Genomic DNA, 25,479 nt, shown 5'->3' with positions numbered 1-25,479 from the left:
AATAGCAAACTTATTCAAAGACCACGAGGTAAAGGCAAGTAACACGCCTTCTTAGAGGCTTACATGCACTTTTCTTCGTTAGCATCGCCTACTTTTTAGCCAAATGACATAACTACATGGAAATGTAGAAGTACGAAATTGAACATTGCAATAAAACATATATAACCCTAATGGGAATGTGTTAACCCCGGTCATGCTCCAAGAACGTCACTACCTGATCCACTAAAACCAAGGAGCAAAGCTCCAGCAAAGCACCGCCTGTCTCAACTCTGTCTTGCTTTCTCCTCCAAAGCCTTCATCAACTTGTTACAACTCAATTGTTCACGCGGTTCAGCCTCCGCTATTGCCGTCCTGAGCACAGCTAAACGCCCTGTCTATATACCCAATTCGCGGACGGAAATTTCTATCGATTCCTCTTTTTTAATCACCACTACATTATTGATCGATTGATTGAGCAACACACGATTACAACCTAAAAGATGCCCTGTGCCCAAGTGCATGCGCCTATCTTCGCCAGCTAAACTTCTCCTCTGAAGACCTCCAAGCGGGCCTCCCCAATTTCCCATCTTCGGGTCGCTCAATTTGGCCAAGTCTTGGCTTAGATTTTGCTGTATTTCTATTGTTGACAAGCTCCGCCCACTCCTCCGGACTCAGTAAAACCAAAACCCCTCGAAAATATTTAGGCCTCTCTCCAATAATAACTACTATACTCTCTCTGTTGATTGATACTCCTGCTGCTGGCCTGCCATGGATCGAGGCTCGGCAAACGGAAGCGTTAACCGCGCCCAGCGGTTTGAGGATGAAAAGCGCCGAATTATTGAGAGCTGCTTCTCACGGAAGGATGCCGACGGTACCTGTATGCCTGCCTGCCTTATAGACCCCTCGCCTTACTCATGCTCTTCCCCGTTCTCCTGATTTTTTATTTTATTTGTCGACACAGTTGATATCTTCGCTACTCGGCATCTGCCTTGTACGGGTACTCTCCCTCCACTAAAACCGGCCGCCCCTCCTTGTCTTTGATCTCGCACTCTCTTGCCTCTGATACTCTGCTAACCCCGCCCATCTTCAACCTCTAGTACAAGAAACATACATTACGCATCTCCGCATCACCGAGTTTTCAAATTATCCCTCCTCGCCTCCCCCGCCCCAGTCACGCACTCCCGAAACCCAAAAACCCCGTGTCATCATTGTTGCTGTGCGCAGGTCCGGCCGGGTCTGCATGCACAAGTCCAAGGAGAATTCTAACGGCTCTTTCTCCGTCGGCAAAACTTGGAACTTCGACGACATTAGCCATATACAAAGTTACAGTGGTCCAAATGCTGACCCTACGCAAAAGCTATGGGCTGGAGATACCGGATTCTTGATCACCATCCAAAAACCTTACTACTGGCAAGCACAGACTGATAAGGAAAAGAAATTCTTTATTGCCAGTCTAGTCAAGATATATGGGAAATATACTGGCGGGCGTACTCCTGAACTGTCTGGCTTTGACCCAAGGGAGTTAGATATGATCCTAGGAACTGGTCGCCGTACAGGAACTTCACCAGGGCCACAACGCCCCCCATCAGCCCCTCGCGGCAATCCCCCCCTCCCATCAAGTCATTCCCAAGAGCAAATGCCGCCTACAATGACAAATAACTACGGCCGCCCCTCTATGGATAGAGGCATAGTCGGGCCAAAGCCACCCATAACTCCGGTTGGATCAGCTCCTGGCTCAGCAGCTTCCTCTCCGTTCGTGCCTCCACCACCGCGACTTTCAACAGGCCCAATGCGCAACTCCCAAAATAACCTGGCCAACTCGCCTAGCGGTAGCATAGATTCCAACCGAGCGCCTTTCAACACCCCGTCTAATATGCGGCGTTTAACTCCCACAACTCAGAGCCAGGACTCTCCTATCATGCCTCGAAATGAAGACGGTTCTAACTTCCGCCCCCGGTCTCGCGGACGAGCCAGCCAAAACTCCGGCGGGGGCGCTTATGCGATGGACCGTAGCCCGAGCCACAATGGTAATGGGGTTGCTGCCGCCGCTGCCGCTGTGGGAGCTGCTATTGGGGCCAGTGCTGGAGCTACTTCCTCTGTCGCCACCATGGGCACCTCCTCTTCATCTTCAAACATGCGCCACTTTCAGGATAACTCGCCTGAGCCGCTCAAGTCATCTGCGCTTGAAGCTCCCCCCCCTGAAAGAAAACGACCGCCTCTGGATTCCGGCTGGCCAAATGTAGTCGAAAACGATCTTGTACCGGCACCCTTAATGAGCCCCAAACAGCGAGACCCGGTACCACCCCCGCGAAACATGGATCGCATGTCAACTCGCAACACATCGGCTGGTTACAGATCAGAGACTGGCTCGATAGGTGACCGTCAGCAAAATGATTCTATTGACTCGACCCTCACCGGCTCTCATCGTGGCCCACCTAGTACTATGGCATCACCTGCTCCTTCGACATCCTCACAACCTTCCAAGCCGCCCCTTGCAGCCACAGCCCCAGCCCCAGAACTAGAAACCACTCCTAATGAGGATCCCGAGGCTTTAAACAAACCCGGGTTGGGCCCCATGATCAAATCTAAACGTCTTGATGATAGTGCATCTTCACCAGCATCAGATACGGAGGAAAAACCTGGTCTCAAATCTATGATCAAAGCCAAGTCTAAGCCAGACCTTGCTGGATCTCTATGGAAGGCTGCTGCTGCAGCTGGCGCTTTTAAACCTCGCCCTGGCGGTGCTGGCGAGCGTTTGCGTCAGGCTGCTTTGAAGTCAATGGAAGGCCCTGACGGCATCAATGCTGTTGTGCCTGCACCTCCGCGACCAGACCCACCAAAGATTGAGCCAGAACCTGAAAAGCCCCCGGTCCCCGCCAATCCTAGCGTATCAGTAACACCTCCCGATGCCACAGCTACTGTTCCTGCCAAGGCTGAAGAAGCGCCTCCTCCAGTGCCAAAGAAGGATGAGCAGTCGCCTAAAGAAGAAAGCAAGCGATCCATCATGGTTGGAAATGATGCCAAGCTCCTTACCTCAATGGGCATTGATCCATCTGTACTAGATGACACCCGTAGTGCAGACTTTAGCAAATGGCTGGACTATGTTGGTTTCATTCCCGGCCAAAAGATGCGTTCCAACGGTTGGGATGCGATGAAGATGATTGAGCGTGAAATCGACAAAGCCCAGGCTGGAGGATGGCTTTCCCGCATTCGCGAAGAGGATGAGCGCATCAGTGATGTTCGCCAGGGCATTGATCTAGTTATTTCAGAATGTGACGAATTGGAAAACCTTCTAACGCTTTACAGCGTCGAGCTTGGTGTAAGTTCCTGGCTATATGAGCTTATACTAGTAATTTCGCATTTGCCGTTACTAATAATCTTACTAGACAATTTCCGATGATATTGCCTACATTGAGAACCAGTCTCAAGGTCTGCAAGTTCAGGCTGCCAACCAGAAGGCTCTAAAGAAAGAGCTCGAGCTGATTCTGGACACATGTAGCATCAGCAGCCGGCATCTAGATGTTCTCAAGGTTGAAAACTTTGATGCTCGTGGCCTCAAGAGTATTGAAGATGCCCTAGTCATCCTATACAAGGCCATGGTGCGTATTGATTCCAACGTTCACAAATACGAGCCCTCCAAAGGTGACGAAACCAGCAGCGCCAAAAATAATGCTATGAACGATCCTATCCAGGGCAACACGCTTAATAGTAGCTATGGCCAGATGCGCATTGTTCAGGAGAAGAAAGAATACTATCTTCAAGAGAGCGTGGCTATCATGCGGCGTTATGTTGGTTGGATGGCTATTGAGTACGAAGCAGCTTTTGCTGAAACGCACAAAGCCCTGGACAAGGCTCTAGCGCGAAAGACAGACAGGGAACTGTACCAAACTCACCGTAGCTACCTCTGGGGCTACTGCGCTTTGAACCTCTATGCCCGCGACGTGCATACAGAGCAGTGGAATGAGCTGATTCAGAATTATCAGGCCCGGAGTCACGAGTTGTTCCGGGCTGAATTTACGAGCGTCATTGACTCTCACAAGAGCAATGCTCGCAAGACTTTGATGAACGACGACGAGATTCTGTTCACCACACAGCCCGAGAAGCACCATGATAATATTGCAGCCACTGCACGCAAGCTAACAGTCAAAAGAAGCCAAACTTTGGCACGAACCTTCCGCTCTGATGCCAGCAAGGCACCGCCACTGCCCAAGGCGAACACAGATAGCCGAGACCATCCTTTTGAAATATTCCGCACCGTTTTATATGACTTTGTTCCCCTGATTGAGATGGAGCAGAACTTCTTCATCGACTTTTTCCATGCCACCATTATGGAGACAGCGGACTTCAACGAATTTATCGCGAGCCGGCCGTCAAACAATGTGCCACCTGAGGGCAAGTGGTCTGCGAGTCGGCGAATGGAACCGGACCGAGAACTAGGAAGAAAAGTGACAAAGTCTATGGAAGCTATATTCTCATTCCTAGAAAAAGGTTTGCAGCGTATGATTGAATGGGTCCTCTCCACAAATCCGCTACAGGGTGTGGGTGTCCTTGCTGCTCTCGAGCAGAAGATGGAGTTGTTAAGTGGATCTAACCAGGACTATCTCAACATCTTACTCCAGAAGCTTCACAGCAGCCTAGAGAGTCGCTTTGAGAAGTTTGTCGACGAGCAAATCCGAGCTATTGAAGAGACCAAGGTCAAGTTTGCCAAGAAACGGCGTGGTGTTATTCACTTTTTCAAGGTGTTCCCTCCGTTCTTTACAGCAGTTGAGAACATTCTCTCTGTCTTCTACCCTCAGACACGCATTCGCGACACAATTAACCGCGAGTATGGGCGTATCCTTCGTGCTATGTTTGACGCACTTCGGGTGATCGCTCGAGAAAACAAAGGCGTTGGCGTGTCCAATAACACAGCTGATCCTGAAGACAAGGAAGCACTTAACTATCACATTTTACTCATCGAGAACTTCGACTACTTCATTGAGGAGATTGGCGAATCTAGCATTGACATTATTGAAGACAAGAAACGCGAGGCCTCAGGCGAGTACGCCAAGCATTTAGATCTATACCTCAACGCCGTCATGCGCCGACCCCTGGGCAAGCTGCTTGACTACCTGGAGAACGTCGAAGCTCAGCTCCAAGCGCTCAAGGCAGCAGAGAAGATTGCTTTGCAACCATCTAATTCCAAGGCAGTATTCAACAAGATCCTAAGCTCCTATGATGCTAAGGAAGTCCGCAAGGGCATTGAGCTGCTGCGCAAGCGAGTTGAAAAGCACTTTGGCGAAAGCGAGGAAAAAGAAGCGTACAGTGGCTCGCGTGAACTGGTCGAAAAGGTCACAGGGGAATGCGAAAAGTTCTATGGAAAGGTTGAACTACGCATTGCGAGCATCACAGCCGAGGTTTACGGTGGCGATGTTCTGTTTGAATGGCCACGATCAGATGTCAAGAATGCGTTCTCTGGCAGGTATTAGAATCCATCTTGGAGGGTGTAACACGGAGCAAAGAAGGAAGGATATCGGAACAAGGAAGAGCGAGAGGAAGAGAGAAGCGGGCCTAGGTTTTTATTTTGCGACCTGGATGAATAGCGTGTTCAAATGTTTTTACGAGTTTCCTTGTTTGCTTACTGTCTGGCGAATTGTACGTTGTTCATGCCTAGTTGAGTGCATATATGACAAGACTATTCTAGTGCGTGTGAGTGGGTGGTGGTGAGTGTAGTCACGTGATTTGGCGATATTGCAAATAGCGGGGTCTATGTCTATAACGCGGGTCTACAGCCAATTCAACAGTGCAACGCGCTATGTCCGCTGACATCATCCTTCATCTTGCTATCGTTGTACCTCAGCCTAGCCATTAAGAAATAGCTTTGATATGGGAGGAACCATAATGTAATGCAAGATTATTTCTTTCCGTTGTTTTCCTTCTCCTTTCTTTGCTTGCAGATTTAGGGTTACAAGATCACACCTATATTTCTGTCCTCTTGAGTACTCACTCGGCTACTTCTTTTCATTTTCATTTCCCGTATGCTACCAGATACACATTATCCCCATCTTTCCTTACGAGTTAGCACAGCTCACGGCAATATAGTCCGGGTCGTACTATCACCTCAATGACATTACGCTCATCTCCTACGTCAACGCCCATAGCCTCCACCACCCCTGCTCCCATTCTGATGTCTTCCTCCCGGGTATACGGCCCACCGCCGGCCAAGATGGAACAGACTGTCTTCCCTACACGCCGCAGAACAATCCGCACTTATGGCAAAGACAAAGTCTCTAGTGGTGCACGCACGCTAAAGCGCAAGGCGGGCATGACACCGGTGGAAGGGCAGAAGACGCTGAAACAAAAAACATTGACGCAATTCGATTGCTTACAGAGTGATTCATATGAGCTTGTTGGCACACCGCAGGTCACTTTCACAAAAGACGAGCGGAAGGACATCCAGGGAAATGCTGTGGAGAAAACAACACCAAGTGCGCGTGTTCGTTGGGATGATGCTGTTGTGGGTGGTGAGGAAGAAGAGCCTGAGGTGCCGACTGCTACGATGATAAAACGGCAGAAAATGGGGCAGTTTGGGAGCTGCAATATCAAAAGTACTACGCTATCTCAAGCTGCTTCTGCTACCCCAGATCAGATCGGTGTTTCTTCGCCTGGCCCAGTCTCAACTTTGAGGGCTGAAACCAAGGCTACGGGAACGAATAGAGACAACGCCTACAAGAAGCGGAAGGCTGCATCACCCCCACCATCAGCACCGTCTTCTAGTTTCCACACACAGACACTTACACAGTTCTGTCCGGGGTCATTTATTGCACTTCCAATCAGTCACGAAATCGGAGATTCAGAGGAAGAGGATGGCGAAAGCGACTCTCATAAAGTCATAGACTCCATGCTAGATAAATTTCCTGAAGAGGTTGGCGACTCTGAGGACAATGACGATGACTTGAACATGCTCTCACCTGAACTTGTGCATCAGATCCAATCCGATATTGACGATACGTCATCTATTCTATCCTCTCCGCCTCGCAACTCACCAGCACCCAGGATACCAAGTCCCCCGTCAAATCCGGCTACGCACAATGAAAACGTGAACCAGGATAATGCTGTACAAGCTCACTCTAGTGTTCCGCAAACACCAACCAAAAGTGCCCGCACTGAAATACCCTCGTCACAGCCGTCTCCATTTACGCCTATCACAACCCGCTACAATACAACACTAGATTCACCATCACTAGTAAGGTCACGGTCTATGAACTCTGGTGCACTATCCGATCATAAGCGCCTATTCTCGCAGGCCTCGGTGTTGCCTAAAGTTTCTCGGTTTCCATCAACCGCCACAATTCAAGACTCCTTTACCACTGGCACTTCCGAGGGAGAAGCCCAGACCTCCCCATCACGTCACGCAGGCCTCTCCTCGATCCATACACGTCTTTCCCCCAATTCGCCTTCACGCGCTCATGCTCCTACAAAAAGCCGATTACGGATCAAGGATCTAGATATGCACATCACAGAGGTCCCAGCTTCAGAATCTGGGTCATCGCCCTGCGCAATAGATAGTCATCGCGGGCAACGAGACATTCTTCAAGACGACATAGAAACACAAGATGGGTCAGGCGGAGAGGAGGATCTTACTGTTATCCCAGACTCAGAAGACGAGAGCGTGACGTTTCTAATGAATAGCCGCATAACCATCACGCTACTTGATTCGGAAAGTAACCCTGACAGGGGGGCACAGAATACTAATCACGAATATAGCCCTACAAGCAAAAGCTTGGGGGCGAGTGATGTCAGCTCTCTGTCATCAGTGCCAAGTGTGCTAGAGGAAGTTTTGTCGTCATCTTCATTGCAACCCCCTACAGACAAGCCCATTTCCTCATCGCCTAGCCCAATTCTTTCAGTCTCACCTATCCATCTACCCTCTGAGTCTGAGAGAATAGTCGTCCAGGATAGTGGTAATGGGAACTCTATGTCTGATATTACCAACAGTGAGGGTGATATCACGGTAATTCCACCTTCACCGAAGTCGCCTAAACTCTCTATTCCTGAACCTCCTGCCACGCCTACTGTGGCCGTGGCCGCAATCCAGACCCAACCAGAACATCATAAGCAGTTTCATGGCAGTCTCGAGGATTATCCTCTAGATCAAAGGGAAAAAGAGGAATCTCACTCTCTTATGCCTAAAGCCCAGATCCAAACACAGGAGGATGTTTATGGCCTTGGGGCTGAAACTCAAGCAATTATGCACATGCTCGCTTCTGATCACACAGCGATGCCAGCTCCTCCACAACACTCCATCTTATCCCATTCAGGCGAACCTAAGAAGCCCAAGACCCGCAAAAGAGCCATGTTTGCTACGTCTTCTCCTGAAATTATGCCCATGCGCTACTACACACCCACACCCTCTCTTTCTCAGGGGGCTGATCAAAACCAAAACCAGCAGTTAGCCTCTATCGTGCATTCTTCGCAATCACAGTATATGCAAGACCACGACAATACCCCCGCAGAAAGCCAACGTGTGGCTCTCCATGTCATTCAGGCTATGGAACATCCCACAAATCGCACCGACATTTTCATCTCTATCCATCCTCAATACGTGGCACAAATTGTCAACGGTACCAAAAATCACGAGTTCCGGAAGTACCAAATACATCATGAAGTAGTGCGCATGTGGATCTACGAGACAAGGCCTGAATGCCAGGTCCGCTACTTAGCATGTATTGGGCCTCCAAAGCAGGTCGGCGAGATCGATGATCTCCGTGGCCTAGGTAACGTGGAGTTCAACAATGGAGACGAAAAGTCGAAATTTGCATATGAGATTCTGCAGGTCTACGAACTCAATAATCCGCAATCTCTTGCTGTGCTTAAGGAGAAGGGTTGGCTCGAGGCTCCACCGCAAAAATACACCTTCATTGCACCCGCTATTGCTGCACAGCTTCTGGCAAATCTGCGGCATAGAATCCAGCCGCAGCCTGAAGGGGAGAACGATGGCTGCGAAGTGTTTGAGTTGCCGTCTATCCTAGTCCCTAGCCAAAAGCAACCCGATGATTCAGCACAGAACAACGAAAGTAGCAGCAGCCAACTATCGTCTCTTTCCCTTACTAGCGAAGATGATGGTGTTGGTCTTGATCAGTCTAAGCCGTCTCAGGAGCGCTTTAGAACTACGGATACAGTGTCACTCCAGACATCCAATGCCGACTCTAAAGGAACAAGGTCAGAAGCACAGACTGATGTACATCACTCTACCTCGCTCAAAGCCTATGAATTCAAGAGGCCGGTGCTGCCATTCTGGCGTCGCCCACCATCCTCTGCTCCCAGTGCCCAGACGACTACAGCCACATCTTCTATCAACACAGTTAGTTTAGGCATAGGGGCCAACACTGGCATGTCTTTTTCTCAGGCTACAACTGCCAGCCAGTCTTCAACTCCTTCGTCTCCTTTGTTGAATGCTTCGCCCAGAAATAGTAGAGCAGGCTCCAGATCCATGAGGTCAAATGGAGGAACGAGTGGCGATAGTATGATGAATATACTCAGAACGGAAAACAGCATTGCAAATAGCACAGCCAGCAGCAATAGCGGCCCCAATAGTAGCGGTAACAACAACAGCAATGACAATAACAATAGCAATAGCAACAACAGCAACGCACTCAGCCAAATGCCGCCACCCCCTCTCCTTTCCTCTAGTCAGCCCAATTTTAACGACATTGAAAGTCCTTCGCCGCTACTAGCCACCACTCCCGTGTCAGGGCCCAAGGTCAACCCGGCCTCGGGCCTTGGGACTGAGCCCAGTCCAGGATCATTGGGACTATCCCAGTTATTCTCTGGAGGAGAGTTTGCCTTGCCGCATAGTTTGATAGAGGACCAGGAACCGCCGCCTGTGATCTCGGATTCGGAAGATGAAGGGATCTAGGTTAGCGAGTAGTACTGCAAATATATTGAGTGAATCTAACGGGTCTACTAGTGCTTCACTCGTTGTATATCGTGATATTAGGGACTATCATTGTGCACCAGGGTTATAGTCATAGTATCTAACCCTGAGTCTCGCCAAACGAGCCTCATCCACTCCAGGGGCTGAAGCCAGCGTAGCAGGCGCTAGCGCCACTAACAACAGGGGGCTTGAGAGCGTCAAAAACCCTATAGGCCTTGTTGTTTGTCCCAAACTTTTCCATATCAGCGCCACAAGCCACAAATGTTAGGGAGCTGGCTGTCATTGAAACATTTTTAATTACCGGTTGTCACATGTTGGAGAGAAGCACAAGCACCACCATAGGGAATAGCGCAGAGCGGACCGGCCCCATCTATGCTTCTTTAGGCATTTAGGTATCCAAGCTTCTTTGAGAGAGATGGGGACGAAAAGAAAGGAGGGGGTAAGAAACTGAGAGTCATTGTTTATATCTTGCACCCTTTTGCATGAATCTTCTGTAGGCTTGTAAGCCACAAACACTAACGTGAGGTGAGGTGAGGTTTAGACATAAACAGCTGAATACCCTGTAAATACAGCATTAGATAGCCCGATTATAGCACTTAGCAGCCTTTTCTGCTAAAGCCGTAGTTTTAGCATAACTAGTAGAGCCAATCAAGCCATAAGGAGGAGCCTTTCTTGGGCCAACTATTGCGGTTTGGAGTCCCCGCCCCCCCCCCCCCTTCCAATAGAGCCTAACAGGAGAAAGAGGAAAGAACAAGCCAAAGGCAGGGCAAGAGCCAAACAGCAAAAGAGGTAACTTCCCCCCAAAGCCAAAAGGCTACATTTTAGCCTTGTCACCCAAGAAAGGCAAAAAGACGTCAACAACAAGAAAACAAGAGCTTCTCTCAAACAAAGCCTTGCCTCCCTTCTCTCTGTTTTGTTGCTGTCCTTACTTTGGCTTCCTTTTTTTCATCCTCATATTCGTATTTGTGTGCCTCTTTCTTTTCCCTTCCTTCTTCTACTCCGGAGCGAGACTTCTCACAGAACAAACAACATTCGCTTTCAACTTTCTCTATACTTTTCCTCTCCCCCCTCCTCCGTATCCCTCTAACTTCTCAGCTCTTTTTTCGCTTCTCTTTTTCCTCTTTTTCCTTTGTTTGTTTGTCGCTCCGGATCCAATCCAACAATCAAAACTGCCCCATCTAGCGAATAAGATCCGCCCTCGAACCCCAATCGACAACGGCGACGACAACGACAACAACTACATCAATCACATATACATACATAACAAACGAACGAATCAATAATCCATTAGAACCGTCGGCCCCGGCTAACAACACGACAGACCGCCGTTGATCCTGCCTTTGTGCGCTCGCTCATACATTGTACATACATACTATTAACATACATATATAAACAAAACTACACTCCTTTTTCTCCAAACTACGCCAAGTCCATCGCACCGTCTTTGAGCACGTACAACAACGGATTTCAGCCCAGCGCCTTCTGTCATTCCGCAGCAATAATCGCACAAGTAACGAACTTTGTAGTCGCTCTTGCACTCGCACAAACGCCCCCCTCCCACTGCTCATGGTGCACCCCACTCCTGCCATTCTCCCGTTTGCTTGCCCGCCCTTATCTGCTGGGCTTCTGTGCCGGTGCACTGCCATTACAGTTGCTACTACTCGACCTTAGGCGTGGAAACTCCGGACTTTGCACAAGTGGCGGCTCTTTGTGAAAAGAGTTGGCCCCTCCGGCTCATGTAGACGATGGTATGATGTTTCTGCCTGTTTTTCTTCCCTTTCCCCTCTCTCCTATTTTCTCGCTATTGTCTTGTCTTTCTCTTTTCTTGTGATATTGTTCAGCTTTGGTGGAACAGCGGCTATATACTGCTTTTATCGAGATCCAAGTGTAAAGAAAGAGACAGACAGACAAATAGAGAAAGATTTAACAAACCAAACTATACTGTTTGTTCTACGCCATCTCGCGTACCTTTTATCTACAAAACGCCTCATTGCTTTTGTCTCTACTTACCTATCTGTCGTCATTAACCGCTCCTCTTCCCTTCCCTTCAACTTGACCCCGGTACATGTAACGTTCTGTCTGGCCTACAAGTGACGTGCCGCTGTTGTGCTGCTGTCATATTTCCTCTTTCTCTCACACCGTATCTTAGAAGAGACACCCCTAATACTAACACTCCCGCTTTTTTCTTTTACCATGCAGACGTCGTCTCATTTCTATAACGATGTTGGCGGCAACTTCAACCGCCGCGGGCCTCGTGGTCACGGATCCCAATTATCCATATCCGACCCTAGCCATCATGTGACAGAGGCCATATCTACGCTCTATGGGAGTGAAGACGAGGACTCCCCTACTCCTGACGGCCTTCGCCCACTCAGCTTTATGCCATCAGCTTTGGACGAACTTCATCGTAGGAGCCCCTTGGCTATACCCGACAATGACGATTCGCGAAAATCCGTAATGGAATCAACCTCACCATCATCAAAGAAGCCTTCCCGCCTATCTCCCGGTCTGACAACCTCTACTTCGGCCGGAAATATCATGTCTCCTACGTCGCCTAGCATCTCGCTCAAGGACGTTCGCAATGGTAATAACTTTGATAACGCTAATGACATTGCTCAGGAGCTTAGCAATCTCCAGGCACTGCGAAGGATGTCCATGGACGTCAGCAACTCTTCTGATCCTGATATGCTACCATACAATGGCATGTCCCTTGTCGCCATGCCGTCGATAGCACCCACAGGCGATGACGACGAGGGCGATCCTTCTCGTCTGCTTTGGGTCCCCGCTCGTGTACATCCTGAATTGGCCCCTGGGGAGTTCAAAACCTTTATTGAAGACAGAGTGCGGTCTATCAAGCGGAGATCCAGCGACTCTTCCACATCCTTCGACACCAATCCTGGCTCTCCTAGTCTTGGTTCTCCGGGCCTTAGCTCCCCCGGAAGCTTGCAACGGAGAAAATCTATGCTTTCCCGACAAGTTGACTCGTCCGCCAGCAGTGTTCACTCACTAGAAGACATCGAATCTATGCCAAGAGAACGCTCCTACAGCGGGTCCATTCCTCTTGATGAACTTGTTAATGATGCGCCAAATGCTCTTCGCAAACTTTCTATGGACGCTGAGCCAACGGATGGTGATCCTGATGACAAACCGGTACTTGCCAAAGGGCCTGGTCGAAAAGGCCTTAAACGATCGACCCGCACGCAATATCGCAAAGGAGGCTCAGTTAGAGGCGATAGATCAGGTCTATCCAAACGTATTGCTGCTGCGAGACAATATGACGAGTCTGGCCATCCCATCCACTCCGAGGACGTGCCCCCAGTGCCAACTATTACCCGATCCTCTACCGAGCCGATTCTCGTACCAGACAACTTCTCTAGGCCTAATCGCCCCCTCCGCCGTCAGCCCAACCTGAATGAAGATTCAATTGGGCCTAATGATACTATTCAGGAGGAGGAAGATGCGCCGTTGCCAACAGATCAGGAAATCCAGTCTTCCCGATCTCCGTCAGCTTTGGACCCTTCTCATCCGCCAGTTCCTCAAATTGTTGCTACGCCTGCTGATGACAACCAAGGTGTTAAATCTGCTGAGTCTATGTCACCCAAGACGTCGATGGAGCAACCACATCATCCACAGCAGCAGCAGCTACACCATTCTCAACAACAACAACAACAACAACAACAACAACAACAACAACAACAACAACAACAACAACAACAACATCAGCAGCAGCAGCAGCAGCAACAACAACAACAACACATCCCAACTTCTCAATCACCAGTTTCGCCACCTACTAAAGAACCAAAACCGAGCAAGTGGGCTTCGCTTAGAAACCCTCAGTCACGGCAGCCCCAACAACAAGCACAGCCGCAAAGGCCTCCTCCACGGGACGATCAGCACCAGCATCAGAACCAGCAGCAGCAGCAGCAGCAGCAGCAACAGCAACAGCAGTCCCAGATACCACATACCCCAAAACAAGCCCACCGGTCCCCCGGACACCCTACTGGGGTGGGATTTGTTTCAACGCCAAATGTTGAGGAGCAGCGCAAACCTGAAAAGCTAGATAAAAAGTCCAAGAAAGACAAGGACGATGATACTGCAAGCATGTCCTCAACCCGGTCGGCAGGGTGGAAGTGGTTCAAATCTGGTAGTGACGAGAAGGAAAAGAAAAAGAAGGATGAGGAGTCAAAAAGGCACAGGTCTAAGCAAAGCGCAAGCGAAAAATCCCATGACAATGTACGACTTGATGTTCTTCAAACTTCAATTGATGGCGGGCACAGCCGTAGCAACAGTCGCGAGAGTGCTGTGCTAGATCGCGATAATCCCGAGAACAAACCGCTAGAGGACAAAAAGCATTACCGTGTCAAGTCGGATACCAAGAAGGATGGTATCTTTTCGTCTATTTTTGGCGGCAGCAAGAAGAAGGGAGATCGCGAGAGTGGTGGCAACAAAAAGGGACATCACCTCAAGGTTTCGGAAGAGATTATCTTCAAGCCTCTGAGGCCCGACGTTGACTACCCATGGACACGGTTCCCGCTTATTGAAGAACGTGCGATATACCGCATGGCTCACATTAAGCTGGCACATCCACGACGGCCACTTCATAGTCAGGTCCTACTTAGCAACTTTATGTACAATTACCTTGCCATCGTCCAGGCAATGAACCCGACTATGCAAGTGCCGCTCTCGCCACAGCAAAGACGACTAGAAGAGGAACGGCGACGCAAAGAACAGGAGCAGCAGTATTTGGCGGAACAACAGATGCGAGAGCAGCAGGAGCAGCAGCAACAGCATCCTCATCCAGACGAGCAGGATATCAACGGGTATCCGTATGATTATGACCAGGTGAGTGTAGTGAAGAATGAAAATTGAAACACGTGAATATACGGATAGTAGAGGACAGAAGGGCGCTAACTGATGTGAAAGCATGCGGAGAACGAGTATCTTGACGATGCTGCGGCAGAATATTTAAACGATGGTTACGAATATGATCACGGAGACCAACGTGATCAACGGCAACAGAAGCCCCAACATAATAATGAACATCAACATCAACATCAACCACAACAGCAACAGCAGCATCATAAACAAGCAGACAGTGGTGGCGGCGGTGGCAACAGGTATTACAACCAAAAGGACTACTACCATAACCAACAACAACAAGACTGGCAAGACCAGCGAGGCAACGGCGATTATCACCAGAATGGAGGAAAGGGCCAACAAGGCCAAATGTGGTGAAATCAGGAGCGAGACGTTTTTGTTTGTTGGGCCTAATGAAGCGGAGAGAGCCAGCTCAAGCTAAGCTATTCTAGGGTCCATGGCTTTGCTTTTTTTGCTTTGTCTTGCTCTTTTTAGCGGTTAGTGATGGCAAAGAACAGGGGAACAAAGGCTGTATTCTTGCCTTTGTTTATACGTGAGAGTGAGCATGAGTGTGTCCTTTTTGTGTATTATTCTAGCATTCATTTTATTTTATTGTCCTTTTTTTCAGGACAAGCAAAGCAAGCAAGTCAATGCTCAATTCAGATGAGAAGATGAAGACGCTGCAGGAATTGGTTAGACTAGAGATAAGAGGGGAGGGATGGATGTGCAATAGAGCTTTGGGTATTTCTATTTGTTTGTAGCTCTCCCTCCGTCCGTTTGGCCATCTGTCTACACGTCTGTCAGTTTCCATCTTGTTGGCAGACCAGATGCTCGTGATATCCGCTTTTGTTTGTCTGAGTTTCAGGGGTAGCACCACTAGAGCCCTTTTTTTTGCTTTAGCCGAAGGCGCAAGATTATAGGGCTGAATTTCAGAGGGTGTGCCCTATGAAGAGCGAGTGAAATAGTGAGCCTCAGGCCTATAGATGAGCTGTTGAACTCCCTTCCCACCCCACCTGTTTGCCTAATAACTATTGGACTGTCACTGACCTAATTGGCATTCCTTTTTCTCTCTTTTGTATGACAATGCAAGGCTTTGCCTGTCCTTTACTCTTCTTCTCCCTTACATTACAATTCTAGCCGCTGTAGCTGTTCATTTTTCCCAAGCTTTTCTTTTGCATCGCCTTTTAGCTGCTAGCTGAACCCTAGTCTTGCATCTTGATTCTTACGGGTTTTGTCCTTTCTTCCACTTTCTTCTCTCCTCCTTCCCTTCGCCTTGCCTCCATAAAGCCAACAAAGTCAGAGCCAATCGGACCACCCACACACACGACCGATATCTTTGTCCTGCTCTTTTTTTTTTTTTTTTTATCTAATTAGACACCCTCATTTCCACCGACCCAACATTTCCATCTCGACAATTGACCAGCCTTTATTGATTTCAGTGTCACGGATACTGTTCACAACCTCTCCCCACTCTCTTTCGTGCCGTCTCGTGTCCCTCCTTGAAGATATACCCCCTCCATCTTCTCCGTGTGTTTGTCTTGCTTGAACACTAAAGCATGGCCGTGAGTATCCTTTATCTTTTCCCTTTATGGCGGATCTTGTGCAGGGAAGCATAGTTGGTTGAGCGATGGAGCTATGGGAAGTGCAAAGGCGCATGTCATGGTATGGTTGATGCCAGTGCGGTCGTGAAAGGGACAGATCAGATCAGAAGAGCAGAACCGAGCTGTTAGCTTTTGCTGATATCCGGCGTGCAGATTGGCCGCTGCATATAGCAAGGACTGTGGCATTCAAAATGCGCTGCGCTGTTCTGCTCCGTCCCGCGACAGCGAGTACAAGAGCATCTGGTCGCCTTGTTTCGTCTTTGGGCCGCCTCGCCGGCTGCGCAGATTTACCACCACTCCTGTCTTCACTTCACTAGACAGACTGCTTTGCCAAGGATATTCAACATCGTCGGTGTGTGGCATAGCACATTGACCTGTCGCGCCTATGTCTAAGTAGCACAAGAAAGCTCAACCTACGCTTCAAGGCTGGAGTTGATGAACAAGAACAAGTCAATGGCCGCCGCCCGTCATCTTGCTTACCCCAGCTATCCCTTCCATATATTCCAGAAACGAGAATATGCCTTTTTCTTCCTACGTGCCACCTCTCCCTTTTCCTCACCCCCTTCAGGGACTGGAAGTTGCAGGTCTAGGAGAGTCTCAGCAAAGCTCTATCCTATGGGGGGCCTTCTTAGCTTCAAGAATCACTCTTCTATACATACTAGCACATTCCTAACTAACCAGTTTCTCTCCTACTCTAGTCGCGCTCGTACAACAACTCCGGGTACATCCCCAATGGCACACCTACCCCCCAGGGCTCTTTGCCGCCTGGTGCTGCTCCCCTCCTCCCCAACCAGGGCCGCGTGATCCATACTGGTCCCTTTAGAATTCTGTGCATCGCCGATGTGCGAGGTATGTTTATGCTCATCACTTATCCTCACAAATCCAAACCGGTCTGATGCCAGGCTCTGACTTGTCCTCTCTTTTGGCTTTAGGCAACCTACGCTCGCTCAACGAACTAGCCAAACAGGCTCGTGCCGACCACATTATCCACACCGGTGACTTTGGCTTCTACGATGATACTTCGCTTGATAGAATTGCCGAAAAGTACGTGTTCCGTCTCAGTGCGCCCTTTGTTCCTTCCCTCTCTTTGCAAATCCCTTTTTACTAACCTCTTTCTCTCACCCGCTCTTTCCAGGACCCTCAAGCACGTTGCACAGTATTCCCCTCTCATCACCGATGTTATAAAGAAGAACATTCAGAGCGGTGGCCCTGGGTCTGTCAAGAGTCGCTACAAGCCCGAACAACTGCCTCTCTCCGAACTGCCGGGTCTTATTTCTGGAGACTTCAAGTTAGACGTCCCCGTTTACACTGTCTGGGGTGCCTGTGAAGATGTTCGTGTACTAGAGAAGTTCCGCTCTGGCGAATACAAGGTACCGAATCTACACATCATTGATGAGGCCCAGTCGAGACTGTTGGAGATTGGTGGTGTCAAGCTCCGTCTACTGGGCTTGGGTGGCGCTGTCGTCATGCATAAGCTCTTCGATAATGGAGAGGGCCGCACAACCATTGCCGGTGGCCAGGGCACCATGTGGACTACTCTGTTGCAAATGGGCGAGTTGATTGACACTGCTCATCGTGTCTACGACCCTACTGAGACCCGGGTCTTCGTGACGCATGCTTCCCCTGCACGTGAGGGAATTCTTAACCAGCTCTCTGTCACCCTCAAAGCCGATTTCTCCATCTCTGCCGGTCTGCACTTCCGTTACGGCTCCTCCTACAACGAATTCAGCGTCAACCCAACCCTCGACCACTACCGTGGGAAGCTCGCTGCGTCCAAGGCCTCATTCAATGATGTCTGGGAGACTGTTAAGGGCGAAGTTGAGCCTGCTATCCAGCAAAACGAAGCCCAGCAGAACCTATTGCGCAATGCCCTTTCGATTGTCGAGAAGATGCCTTCGACGGCAGCTGGAGGCAACCCCTTTGGTGGCCAGTCCGGGGCATCGTCTGCTCTGGGCCAGGTCGACGAAAGTGCCTTCAAAAACATGTGGAACTTCAACCTTGCAGATGCCGCCTTTGGCTGGCTAGTACTTGAGATTCAGGAAGGCCGCATTGGTACAGAAATGAAGGCACAGGGATTTAACTTTTCCCATCGTGGCGCAAAGCAGAATCTCGCTGCTGCTGCCGTCCTGTCTAATGGCTCTTCTGCCGCTCCTGTCCCCAGTCCTAGCCCTGCCCTCCCCTCCAAGACCTCTACGCCCATCCCCGCTGCTGTTCCTCTACCAATTCCAGCGCCGTCTACCGCATCTGAAGGCAAGCCAGCGACACCGCAACCTGAACGCGCAAAAAGCGGCAAGGACTCGGACCGGCCTCCTCCTTCGTACACTCCCGTTCCGGAGAGCTCTTCTCCAGCACCCAAAACAGCTGCCCAGGATATAATCGGTCTTTTCATAATGAACGTAAACAGCGATGAGCAAGTGCTCGAACTTCTTGCACCTGAGGACCACGCCAAGGTAATCAAGATTGAAAAGTGGGGAAACTCCAACAAAGTCGCGCAGTTCAAGACCCCCGAAGACCGTGATGGTGCAATGGCACGCCTATCAGATGACTACAAGAGCCGCACGGCCGAGGACCGTTCCCGCCCGCTAGTCAAGATCTTCCAGCACCGTGAGCCTGCCAACCCCAAATCCTATAATGGCCGTGGTGGTGCAGGCACCTGGGGCAGCAGCCGTAATAGCACGGGTCCTAACGGCCGCGAAAGTGGATACCGATCGGCTGGTGGTGCCGGAGCTAGTGATTCCGAGTCAAACACTCGCCGGTCAGGCGGGCCACGTGGTGGTGCACGAAGCGGCCGGGGTGGTGGTGGCGAGAGAGGCCATCGCGGTGGACGCCGCGGAGGCGGCGGCGGTGGTGGGATGAAGGAGGGTGGTGGTGCATCATCTCCTGCGCCCAATGAATCGTGAAACGGCGAGAAATATCATCAAATAGTGGGAGTATTATGGACGAGGCGAGGTGTAGTGTGACGCGTGGATACATGAAATGTGAAAGAGGAAATGGAGGAGGCTTCTTCGCGGTGGTCTCTTTTTTTTATCTATTAATTTTTTTCTTGCCTTTTATCTTTGCTGAATTCCCCTTGTTTGCTTTGTTCCAGTCCTGGGTTGTCCATTCATGATTTCCACATTCTTGTTCATGTCTCACTATGTTTTATTCTATATTCTTTATTCAGACTTCTGGTTTTTTTTTTGGTCCCTATTCTCGTACAACCCAGACAAGTATGTCTTTGGTCCTAATTATGATATCCTCCGTTTTCTACTGTCCATCCATCAAAGGCATGGCCGATAATTCCCAACCTCCTCACTTGTATAATGTACACAGGTCTCATGTCAAACCCCATCGCTCCTCTTCACATCCCCGCTCTTGTACCACCAAACAAAATGCAAACATGATGCAAAAATTTGCTTCAACCATGCCTTTAGCCGGAGGCGTTTATTGTAACGGCTTAATACCCTTGTGGATCGCCGCCACACCCATGGTCAGATCCTCGTAGCCCTTACCAGACACAGTGAAGCCAGCATCCAGAATCATGTCCTTGAACCTCTCCTGGTTCGGGAAGCGCTCGATGCTCTCAACTAGGTACTGGTAGCTATCGCGGTCACCAGCAACAACCTGTCCAATCATCGGGATGCCCGAGAAGGACCAACGTTTGTAAATAGCGTTGAACAACGGCCACTTCTCGGCCGACGAGAACTCAAGGCAGGCGAAGACTCCACCGGGCTTAAGCACACGGTAAGCCTCACGCAAGGCGGCGGGAATATCTGTAAAGTTACGGATGCCAAATGACACTGTGTATAGGTCAATACTGTTGTCGGCAATCTGCGGCGGTAGCTGCTGCGCATTGGCAGTCAGGAACTTCATGCTATCCAAGTGTGAAGACGGTAGTGTCGCGCGTGCCCGCTGCTCGCCCACTTTTAACATGTCGGAGTTGATGTCACTGATAGTCAGCTGGACGTCCTTGTGGCCGTGGATATCGATCGCATGATGCAAGAGGCGAAAGGCAATGTCACCCGTGCCGCCAGCAATATCGAGAAGGCGGAGGGGCGTGGCGGGTTGCGATGGCATTAGACCTGGCGAGAGTGTTGAGACGAAGTGATCCCTATAGGGGAAGGAATTAGTTAATAGAGGATGTCTTAATAGAAAGGGAAATAAATACTCACTTCCATACACGGTGCCATCCAAATGACATCAAATCATTCATGCGATCATATGATTCAGCCACACTCGTGAACACATCCGCCACCTTCTTCTCCTTGTCTTCGGCCCGCACTGTTTGGAAGCCAAAGTGCGTTGTGCGTGGCTGTTCGCTACTGTCGCTATTTCTACCCTGCATTGAGGCTCGAGCATAGCTCAAGCATCGAGACGAGATGAAGGTGCTAGTTTTAATAGAGATGGACGAGGGAGTGGTTAATGAGCGCTGAACGGCGTGGAGAGCCGGCCGAGGAGGCATTGTGGATTTCGTATGTATTGTCTATTTTGTCGGTAAGTAGTTTTGGTGCGAGGACAGGATTGCCAGTTACTTGGCGGGGATTGTTTTTGAGGTAGGGGTCGTTTAGTTGTCAGCGATGTTCTGCAGGTATAGATGAAGTATTAGAGTTTTGACGGATTAGGGATTCCATGTCGTTGAAAGTGGTTTCATTGCTAGGGTGGGTATTTTAATGTGGCGCAATGTCGAACAGCCAGCAAGTGTGGCGCGTCGATCATGTGGCGCTATATGTCAATGCAGAATGCATTAATGGCCAGTCGTCGCGCTTGTTGCAACAGTCGAGATTGATAAATCTCGTCTGATAGATTTTGGAGCGGTAGACTCTGCTTCTTCAACCTCCATCCAGTTCGTTATACAGTTACTATCCGCATAGTTGGAAGCATTCCATGAGTCCCGCTTTGATTCGTGTGATTTATCCAAGTTCTCACACTTGGTGCTTCGTGTATCCATCGAGCCCGCACGTTTGGTCCGGTGTTGGTGTTTTCCTCTGGGGTTATCTGCTCGGGCGTTCTTGGTTGACTTTGCTTGTGAAGCCGGTTCCTATCCCGACTTCATATCCTCATGGTCTTCCACTACTGTATTAGCCCGCGAGACCTGATTAAGACAAATATTTGGACAGTGTTAGCCTATCATGTAAATCTCTTATACGGTAAATCCAGTTTGTAGTACCTTCGAGCTAGAGTTCTGCTCCATGCTACCGTTAACTGTGCCTTCAACGGAATCCAGCTGGTTCTCTTCGTCACTGATTCCCTGCTGTGCTACATTTGTGGCATCCTGGTTGTAATTTCCTAACCCCTGGTTGTTTTTAGCCCATAACTTTCTTAATATAAAACGGGCCGCAAGCCCTAGACCGATAATGCAAATTAGCATGGCGAAGAGCCCAATGCCCATTCCCAGTGCAGGGGATTTCATGGCGGCGATGGCGATGGTGATGGCGATGATTTTGTGTGCTTATAGAGTTAGGATGGATTTTTCCACAACACGATAAGAGATTTCTTCTTTCCAATGAAGCCGGTTGCTGGGCAGGCTTCTCGTTTACACAAGCCCTAACAAGTTGAGATTCAACCACAGTGTATTGTCCTTGTTAGCTAAATGCATTTTACCCACCAAAGTGGAAAAATATTACGACCTTCTATTTGTAAAAGAGGAAGGCGTGCAGAGTTGACCTTTAAGCATCACAAGATCATCTATAGTGTTACACAAACGAAAACCCTGTATTACTCACATGCGTTATATTTCTTGTCAAGGAACGCAAGACTTTAAGACCTTTTTGATCACAGCTTTGATGAGATGACCATACAAAATGGCCCAAATTATGTTATTAAATCAACTCTACGGGAGAAAGAGAAGCCGCAAATAAGTATAAGCTTCCGAGTATTATTTATGCACCGATGGAGCTCCGTGTTAGACTAGGGACACGGATCACACCGGGGCCTAGATATATGCTTGATATAGCCGCCGCGCTTATTGTCCAAACGCATTAATAATAAAATATCTGGTAAGCAGATCAGATGCTCCGTCGCCGTAACTAGAATTACCATTCAAACATAAAAAGGCTGCAGGCTGCTCTCAATCTTGAGGAGTCGGCTTCCCTTACCACACCATCCACTCTCAACACGCATTATAATTTCTATCCTTCCTTCTCACAGTAGCAGCTATCCTGCATCCATCCATATCAGCCACTATTTCCCATTCCATATTTTCATAACTTCTATTTTCACCATGAAGTTCTCCCTTGTTGTCCTTCTCTCCGCTGCTTCTTCGTTAGCTAGCACCGACGGGTCTCACCTACGACCCCGAGATTCAATTATCGTCAAAGTAAAGGACCATACATTTGAGCCGCTGTCACTCAAAGTCCCGGTAGGCGAAAGTGTCTGGTTTGAGTTCTACGGTGGCACTCATTCTGTGGTCCAGGCGGACTATAATAATCCTTGCCGGCACCTTACGTCGGGCTTTGCCACAGGATCCTACACCACTGACCCCGAGTCGGGAAAGTCAAACATAAAGGCTTTGCTTCTACATGTTACAGATGAAAATCCCATCTGGTTCTACGACGGTGCTGATGGTCATTGTCATAAAAAGGGCGCTGTTGGTGTCATCAACCCTCCCGATGGCGATGAACAGACTCTGCTTGAGTTTTCAGCAAATGCTCTCAAATTAGGTTCCACTGAAAACCCTGAAGGACTGACTGTCGACGGTGCTTGGGTTGTGACTATGCCTCAAAATTAGAGACTTTCAATACAGCATCTCAAATCAGGCAATTGATAATGAGAATTCCTATTCGCACCTAGAAAATTTAATGCCCCAGACACTAAGTAGTCGAACCTATTACATAGCTAATCTAACAACAATCCATCCAACTAAATAGTCATAGATCTTTACCAAACGTGAATATTGGGCAGTACATCAAGAGTGGGCAGGCTGTCTTATCAAGAATATCAGAAACTACGGCCAACGAACTACATCTCCGACAGAGTCAGCACATCATGAGCTAAAAAGCTATTTGGTCAGAGGTACTAATGACTTGAAGAAGATTTCGATATCATTCAAGGGTTTTTGCAAAATAAGCAAAAAGCTTTTGATGCAGAAGTTACTAAGCAAAAGCAGCGTATTTGACAAAGTCACACAGCAAATTGGCTTGGCAATATCCCTCGTGAAGTATCATATGTCATGTTGATTTTCTTGCTAAGCAACACTTCTATATTTCAGGTGTACAGGATTCAGGCCCGCCTACTTGTATGCCTCTTATACGCTCTTGTTCTGACCTTTGTAGGAAGCAATATGGATTACCGTGTGCTCATGAAATTCTGGCAAAAAAGACAGCAAAGAAGCCATTTCGAAGGCCAAAATTGACCTGCACTGGTGGCTAGACGACGAAATCACTGCTGAGGACGACTATATCGTCTTGGTTCAGGAGCCAGAAGTTATTCAACGTGGGTGTGGGCGCCCTCGAAAGACTGCAACCTTCAGCGAAGATGAAATAAGTGTCTTTCAATTGTCTTAGTGTTTCTACGAAAGCCAAACAATCATCCCATAACCATCCCCTGTTATACAGCCGATTCCAGACCAAGGCTCCCGCCATACAACTGCCTCGGCACGTACGGCGCCAACTCAGTCAATGGAAGTATGGCGAGAGCCTTGCGGCGATGGATCCGCAGGATATGGAGACAACTCGAGGTAAGAAAAAGACGAGAAAGCGGCAACTGACACCGTCAATATTACCAAAGAAGACACCACAGGAGGCAGAGGGAGGGGAGGAAGCTATGTACAACACTCGGCGCAAAAGGCCCAGAGTAGTCTCTCGAATTGAGGAGGAAAGACGTTATAAAGTGGGGCTAGTACGACTATTTTATTGGCTGAATTGTTCTTAAATTGGTTATGTGATTGGTGTGTAGGGCATTAAATTATCTTGGTGCGAATAGAAATTCAATTTGCTTGATAATCATGTGTATAACCCCCAAGGTCACTAACCCTAGAGAATACTCTCCATAGTAAATCAAAGATAGCGAGCGACCTGTATGCTCTCTATTTGTATTGTTATTGTTACTCTGGTGCAGTGCGCCGCAAACAGTAGAAACGCCTTTGAACACAGCGAAGCTAGAAGAAGCTAGAGCTAGTGAGGCTCCAGGGTTCCGCGGTGTAATAGTAGGTTGCTAGTGCTAATTGTGTTGTTGTCCTCTTTCTATTTAAGCCCTGTTATGTCACTTCCCTTTCCTTACGAATTGAATTAGCGACGTCTTGTTGGTTTGCTGTTCTAACGCTTCGACGTACTGCATCACGTTGTATTGCACTGGGCCTTGAACTCAAATATTTGGTCTCGTGAACTTGCTCTTGCTCAGCTTTCTAGCAGCACCAAATGCAACAACACTAACAACGGAGTACACAGTATCGCACAGCACAAACTGGACTTTATTTTCGTGCCCGTGGTTGATTATTTTCTCTTTTCTCACATTTTCGCCCCTTTTTCTCCCATAAACTGACCGACCTGCGTTAGGCTGACCTGAATGAAGTCTATTGGTACTTGCTCTTCTGCGGCTCGGCTTTGAAGCTTGCCTTCTTCTCTCTGTTCTGTCATCTTTGCTAAACCAAAGCGACAGAGGAGAAGATAAATCGTCCACCAGCCAGCCAATCTCTTTGCCTCTTCTCTGGTCTCTGTGCCACAGCTTCCTCTCCCTTGCCTTGTCCAACCTTTTTTTTTTTCTTTGCCTCGTATTCATTTTTTTTTCTCTCTTCTTTCGACCGTTATCAACACCAACCGCTGACTTGATCTTTGCTATATCATCATTTTTTTCTTCCAAATTTACCTGGTAGACGTCGGCTGCCTGATATATTAATCTGTTGATAGTGTTTCGAAACCATTGCCTGGCCTTGTCCTTTTTTTCCGTTGTCTCGATTATCGTCCCGGACTGTGACACACCAACCGCGATCTTGCTCGTGCCTGCTGCTACCCCGCCGACTCTATCATAGAACAGAGCAGCTATCGGCAAACGCCTTGGGCAGAATTTAAGAATTTCCGCTTACGGAATCATCGCTGCCTTCGCTTCCTACCCACGCGTCTATAGCCAGCCCTTGCTACTGTTTTCGTTGCCAGACCCCGCGACTTGCAGCCTTTCTGCCTGATGGCGTAATTCATGGCAGACCAAATCTCA

The 25,479-nt window shown here is 48.9% G+C and overlaps 5 protein-coding genes across 5 annotated transcripts; 4 read left to right on the top strand and 1 right to left on the bottom strand.

The window, feature by feature from the left end:
• Positions 1 to 747: 747 nt before the first annotated feature.
• HOO65_070282 (Exocyst complex component 1) lies at positions 748 to 9,877 on the top strand (the record flags this gene model as incomplete). Its single annotated transcript, XM_071004761.1, has 4 exons — positions 748 to 856; positions 1,077 to 3,298; positions 3,366 to 5,440; positions 6,061 to 9,877. 4 exons carry the CDS (start codon positions 748 to 750, stop codon positions 9,875 to 9,877), a joined length of 8,223 nt encoding a protein of 2,740 aa, XP_070857000.1.
• Positions 9,878 to 12,088: 2,211 nt separating this feature from the next.
• On the top strand, positions 12,089 to 15,130 carry HOO65_070281 (Protein zds1; the record flags this gene model as incomplete). Its single annotated transcript, XM_071004868.1, has 2 exons — positions 12,089 to 14,737; positions 14,819 to 15,130. The coding sequence occupies 2 exons, from the start codon at positions 12,089 to 12,091 to the stop codon at positions 15,128 to 15,130; spliced, it is 2,961 nt and encodes a 986-aa protein (XP_070856999.1).
• Positions 15,131 to 16,544: 1,414 nt separating this feature from the next.
• On the top strand, positions 16,545 to 19,253 carry HOO65_070280 (ser/Thr protein phosphatase family protein; the record flags this gene model as incomplete). The annotated part of the gene is made up of 4 exons (XM_071004887.1): positions 16,545 to 16,604; positions 17,052 to 17,202; positions 17,256 to 17,397; positions 17,489 to 19,253. 4 exons carry the CDS (start codon positions 16,545 to 16,547, stop codon positions 19,251 to 19,253), a joined length of 2,118 nt encoding a protein of 705 aa, XP_070856998.1.
• A 523-nt stretch (positions 19,254 to 19,776) lies between these two features.
• On the bottom strand, positions 19,777 to 20,794 carry HOO65_070279 (2-methoxy-6-polyprenyl-1 4-benzoquinol methylasemitochondrial; the record flags this gene model as incomplete). The annotated part of the gene is made up of 2 exons (XM_071005113.1): positions 19,777 to 20,443; positions 20,505 to 20,794. 2 exons carry the CDS (start codon positions 20,792 to 20,794, stop codon positions 19,777 to 19,779), a joined length of 957 nt encoding a protein of 318 aa, XP_070856997.1.
• Positions 20,795 to 22,552: 1,758 nt separating this feature from the next.
• On the top strand, positions 22,553 to 23,059 carry HOO65_070278 (Extracellular serine-rich protein; the record flags this gene model as incomplete). The annotated part of the gene is made up of 1 exon (XM_071001290.1): positions 22,553 to 23,059. The coding sequence occupies one exon, from the start codon at positions 22,553 to 22,555 to the stop codon at positions 23,057 to 23,059; it is 507 nt and encodes a 168-aa protein (XP_070856996.1).
• Between the last annotated feature and the right edge of the window lie 2,420 nt (positions 23,060 to 25,479).

The sequence above is a fragment of the Ceratocystis lukuohia genome (genome assembly GCF_044167205.1).
Source record: "Ceratocystis lukuohia strain C4212 chromosome Unknown Supercontig7_pilon, whole genome shotgun sequence".
NCBI lineage: Eukaryota > Fungi > Ascomycota > Sordariomycetes > Microascales > Ceratocystidaceae > Ceratocystis > Ceratocystis lukuohia.
This window is presented reverse-complemented; position numbering and strand designations above follow the sequence as displayed.